Source organism: Entelurus aequoreus, linkage group LG06 (assembly GCF_033978785.1).
Source record: "Entelurus aequoreus isolate RoL-2023_Sb linkage group LG06, RoL_Eaeq_v1.1, whole genome shotgun sequence".
Lineage (NCBI taxonomy): Eukaryota > Metazoa > Chordata > Actinopteri > Syngnathiformes > Syngnathidae > Entelurus > Entelurus aequoreus.
Genome location: NC_084736.1, coordinates 5,291,486 through 5,297,583, shown reverse-complemented (window position 1 = coordinate 5,297,583; position 6,098 = coordinate 5,291,486). Strand labels below are relative to the sequence as shown.

The window sequence follows — 6,098 nt, the reverse complement described above, 5'->3', positions numbered from 1 at the left end:
TAAAAGTTGCAATTTTACTCAATAACGGTCGCAATTTTACAAGAAATGCTTAAAATGTTGGCAATTTTATGAAAAGAGTTGTAAGTTTACTCGACAAAAGTCACAATTTTATAAGAAAACTTTAAAATGTTGTCTATATTCTAATAATAATCGGAATTTTACATGGCAAAATTATGACAAATGTCATAAATTTACTCCAAAAATGACACTATTTTACAACAACAACAAAATGGCAATATTGTGATAAAAGCCAGAATTTTATATGACAAATGTCAACATTTTGCATTAAAAAATAATAATTTTACATTAAAAAAAAAGTGCATGCGTGCCTACCTCTTTAGGACCACCCTTTCTAGATATATAAAGATTTGTATTTACAACATTAATAATATAGACATCCATTGTTGTGAAAAATGAGTTGGAATGTCACAAGAAAAAGGTCACAATTTCACAAGAAAAACTTACAATTTTGGCAGAATTATAATAAGGCGTAGCACAAGTCAAAATTGTACAAGAAAAACTGAACATTTCTGCGATATTATGATAAAAGTTGGAATTTTACTCAATAACGGTTGCAATTTTACAAGAAAAGCTTAAAATGTTGGCAATTTTATGAAAAGAGTTGTAAGTTTACTCGACAAAAGTCACAATTTGATAAGACAACTTTAAAATTTTGGCAATATTATAATAATAATCGGAATTTTACATGGCAAAATTATGACAAAAGTCATAATTTTACTCAAAACATTTCACTATTTTACAACAACAAAATTGGCAATATTGTGATAAAAGACAGAATTTTATATGACAAATGTCACTATTTTACATTTTAAAAAAAGTGTATTTACAACATTAATAATATAGACATCCATTGTTGTGAAAAATGAGATGGAATTTCACAAGAAAAAAGTCACAATTTCACAAGCAAAACTTAAAATTTTGGCAGTATTATAATAAGGCGTAGCACAAGTCAAAATTTTACAAGAAAAACTGAACATTTGTGCGATATTATGATAAAAGTTGCAATTTTACTCAATAACGGTCGCAATTTTACAAGAAAAGCTTAAAATGTTGGCAATTTTATGAAAAGAGTTGTAAGTTTACTCGACAAAAGTCACAATTTTATAAGAAAACTTTAAAATGTTGGCAATATTATAATAATAACCGGAATTTTACATGGCAAAATTATGACAAATGTCATAAATTTACTCCAAAAATTACACTATTTTACAACAACAAAAATGGCAATATTGTGATAAAAGCCAGAATTTTATATGACAAATGTCACCATTTTACATTTAAAAAAAAGTGTATTTACAACATTAATAATATAGACATCCATTGTTGTGAAAAATGAGTTGGAATTTCACAAGAAAAAGGTCACAATTTCACAAGAAAAACTTACAATTTTGGCAGTATTATAGTAAGGCGTAGCACAAGTCAAAATTTTACAAGAAAAACTGAACATTTGTGCAATACTATGATAAAAGTTGGAATTTTACTCAATAACGGTTGCAATTTTACAAGAAAAGCTTAAAATGTTGGCAACTTTATGAAAAGAGTTGTAAGTTTACTCGACAAAAGTCACAATTTTACAAGAAAACTTTAAAATGTTGGCAATATTCTAATAATAACCGGAATTTTACATGGCAAAATTATGACAAAAGTCATAATTTTACTCACAAAATGTCACTATTTTACAACAAAAATGGCAATATTGTGATAAAAGCCAGAATTTTATATGACAAATGTCACCATTTTACATTAAAAAAAAAGTGCATGCTTGCGTACCTCTTTAGGACCACCCTTTCTAGATATATAAAGATTTGTATTTACAACATTAATAATATAGACATCCATTGTTGTGAAAAATGAGTTGGAATTTCACAAGAAAAAGGTCACAATTTCACAAGAAAAACTTACAATTTTGGCAGAATTATAGTAAGGCGTAGCACAAGTCGAAATTTTACAAGAAAAACTGAACATTTCTGCGATATTATGATAAAAGTTTGAATTTTACTCAATAACGGTTGCAATTTTACAAGAAAAGCTTAAAATGTTGGCAATTTTATGAAAAGAGTTGTAAGTTTACTCGACAAAAGTCACAATTTTACAAGAAAACTTTAAAATGTTGGCAATATTCTAATAATAACCGGAATTTTACATGGCAAAATTATGACAAAAGTCATAATTTTACTCACAAAATGTCACTATTTTACAACAAAAATGGCAATATTGTCATAAAAGCCAGAATTTTATATGACCAATGTCACCATTTTGCATTAAAAAGTAATTATTTTACATTAAAAAAAAGTGCGTTCGTGCGTACCTCTTTAGGACCACCCTTTCTAGATATATAAAGATTTGTATTTACAACATTAATAATATAGACATCCATTGTTGTGAAAAATGAGTTGGAATTTCACAAGAAAAACTTACAATTTTGGCAGTGTTATAATAAAAGTTGTAATTTTACTCAACACAAGTCAAAATTTTACAAGAAAAACTGAACATTTGTGCAATATTATGATAAAAGTTGCAATTTTACTCAATAACGGTCGCAACTTTACAAGAAAAGCTTAAAATGTTGGCAATTTTATGAAAAGAGTTGTAAGTTTACTCGACAAAAGTCACAATTTTATAAGAAAACTTTAAAATGTTGGCAATATTCTAATAATAACCAGAGTTTTACATGGCAAAATTATGACAAATGTCATAAATTTACTCACAAAATGTCACAACAACAACAAAAATGGCAATATTGTGATAAAAGCCAGAATTTTATATGACAAATGTCACCATTTTACATTTTAAAAAAAGTGCATGCATGCGTACCTCTTTAGGACCACCCTTTCTAGATATATAATGATTTGTATTTATAACATTAATAATATAGACATCCATTGTTGTGAAAAATGAGTTGGAATTTCACAAGAAAAAGGTCACAATTTCACAAGAAAAACTTACAATTTTGGCAGTATTATAATAAGGCGTAGCACAAGTCAAAATTTTACAAGAAAAACTGAACATTTGTGCAATATTATGATAAAAGTTGGAATTTTACTCAATAACGGTCGCAATTTTACAAGAAAAGCTTAAAATGTTGGCAATTTTATGAAAAGAGTTGTAAGTTTACTCGACAAAAGTCACAATTTTATAAGAAAACTTTAAAATGTTGGCAATATTATAATAATAATCGGAATTTTACTTGGCAAAATTATGACAAAAGCCATAATTTTACTCAAAAAATGTCACTATTTTACAACAACAACAAAAATGGCAATATTGTGATAACAGCCAGAATTTTATATGACAACTGTCAACATTTTGCATTAAAAAAAAGTCATTTTACATCCAAAAAAAAAGTCTGTGCGTCTTTAGGACCACCCTTTCTAGATATATAAAGATTTGTATTTACAACATTAATAATATAGACATCCATTGTTGTGAAAAATGAGTTGGAATTTCACAAGAAAAAGGTCACAATTTCACAAGAAAAACTTACAATTTTGGCAGTATTATAATAAGGCGTAGCACAAGTCAAAATTTTACAAGAAAAACGGAACATTTGTGCAATATTATGATAAAAGTTGGAATTTTACTCAATAACGGTCGCAATTTTACAAGAAAAGCTTAAAATGTTGGCAATTTTATGAAAAGAGTTGTAAGTTTACTCGGCAAAACTCACAATTTTACAAGAAAACTTTAAAATGTTGGCAATATTCTAATAATAACCGGAATTTTACATGGCAAAATTATGACAAAAGTCATAATTTTACTCACAAAATGTCACTATTTTACAACAAAAATGGCAATATTGTGATAAAAGCCAGAATTTTATATGACAAATGTCACCGTTTTGCATTAAAAAGTAATCATTTTACATAAAAGTGCGTGCGTATCTCATTTTCTGTCCAGAAAAGAGCTCAGATAGCAGCGCTGTTGTCTTGTTTATTACCAAACTGTCTGTTTTCTTTTCATTCCCTCATTCCTTCTACCCTCCATCCCTGTGGATTCCTCCCAGTTGCTCCCCTGTCCTCTGCTGAGGGAATCCTCCAACATCTCGAGGGTGTGTCCTCTTCCACATTCCTCTGCTGCCTCACAGGAATGTCTCATTGGCTCGGCTCCTGCTTATTTTGGACCTAAGCGGCCCTTAGTGTGTTGTCTATTCTGTGTGGGCCCTGCGATGAGGTGGACGCTTGTCCAGGGGTGTACCCCGAATGCAGCTGGGATAGGCTCCAGCACCCTCTGCGACCCCGAGAGGGACAAGCAGTAGAAAATGGATGGCTGTAGTTGCAGGAGCAGCCTCAGCCAGAGTTGATGCCACATTTCTTAGTGTGCCTTCAATCATACATCAACACTTTTGTGTTTCTGCAAATGTTCCATACATATTTTGTAACAAAACTTGCACTCATTGTCCAAAATGATTTGAGAGGGGTATATTTTCTTGACTGCACATTAGATGATAACCTTAGCTTCAGTTCAGTGGGAGTTGAGTCCCTTGGATCATGTAATCTTCCATCTTCTGATGACTTTAATTGTCTATTTATTTTGGAGCAGTAAATATTGACTTCCTCATAAGACATGCACGCTAAGTAGCGGGAGATAAGAGTATGTTGTTATCCAAGATAAGAGTATGTTGTTATCAAAGGAGACATTCCATGTGTGCAGCCTGCCAGAAGACTACAGATGTGGCAAATCGTTAGGACCTGTGGAATCTCTTCAGGAGCATCCCCGGCAAGCAGGGAAGATGCTGATCGGCTACAGCCGTGGCCTGGTGGTGCTGTGGGATGTGAGCAGCCGTCAAATACAACAACTCTTTCTTGGCAAACAGGTATGACGACAAACTCGAAAAGTGTTGTTCCTGTTTATTTTGAGATACAGTTATATTCCCATAAGACTTTCACGTTTTTCTGTCCAAACCACAAACTACTTTTCATTTAATTACGTCAATGACAATGTTCTACAGTAGCACCTCAACTTACAACCTTAATTGGTTCCGTGACAGAGCTCTTAAAGGCCTACTGAAATGACATTTGTTTATTTAAACGGGGATAGCAGATCCATTCTATGCGTCATACTTGATCATTTCGCGATATTGCCATATTTTTGCTGAAAGGATTTAGTAGAGAACATCGACGATAAAGTTCGCTGATAAAAAAAAGCCTTGCCTGTACCGGAAGTAGCGTGACGTCACAGGTTGAAAGGCTCCTCACATTTCCCGTTGTTTACACCAGCAGCGAGAGCGATTCGGACCGAGAAAGTGACGATTACCCCATTAATTTAAGCCAGGATGAAAGATTCGTGGATGAGGAACGTGAGAGGGAAGGACTAGAGTGCAGTGCAGGACGTATCTTTTTTCGCTCTGACCGTAACTTAGGTACAAGCTGGCTCATTGGATTCCACACTCTTTCCTTTTTCTATTGTGGATCACAGATTTGTATTTTAAACCACCTGGGATACTATATCCTCTTGAAAATGAGAGTCGAGAACGCGAAATGGACATTCACAGTGACTTTTATCTCCACGACAATACATCGGCGAAGCACTTTAGCTACGGAGCTAACGTGATAGCATCGGGCTTAAATGCAGATAGAAACAAAAGAAATAAACCCCTGACTGGAAGGATAGACAGAAGATCAACAATACTATTAAACCATGGACATGTAACTACACGGTTAATGCTTTCCAGCTTGGCGAAGCTTAACAATGCTGTTGCTAACGACGCCATTGAAGCTAACTTAGCTACGGGACCTCACAGAGCTATGATAAAAACATTAGCTATCCACCTACGCCAGCCAGCCCTCATCTGCTCATCAACACCCGTGCTCACCTGCGTTCCAGCGATCGACAGAGCGACGAAGGACTTCACCCGATCATCGATGCGGTCGGCATTTAGGACCAAAACACTTAAAACAAGTAAAACACTCTAACATAAAATCGGCTTAGTGAGAAGAATGATCTTATCAGACAGAAAATAAGCAAATATCACCCTTATTTGAGATATTTCATCTTACTTAGATTTCAGTTTTCACAGTGTAAAAAGAAAAGCTAAATTTAAGATAATAAATGATGTATCAAAACAATAAAATAGAATG

At 32.9% G+C, this 6,098-nt stretch overlaps 1 protein-coding gene across 3 annotated transcripts in view; it reads left to right on the top strand.

Annotated features, from left to right (window-relative positions):
• The window catches only part of llgl1 (LLGL scribble cell polarity complex component 1), a 106,644-nt gene that overhangs the window by 47,318 nt on the left and 53,228 nt on the right, over positions 1-6,098 (top strand). For all 3 annotated transcript variants that reach the window (XM_062049886.1, XM_062049887.1, XM_062049885.1), the window contains one exon: positions 4,672-4,834. In XM_062049886.1, coding sequence (XP_061905870.1) covers positions 4,672-4,834 — 163 coding nt within the window. The remainder of the gene's footprint in view (positions 1-4,671; positions 4,835-6,098) is intronic.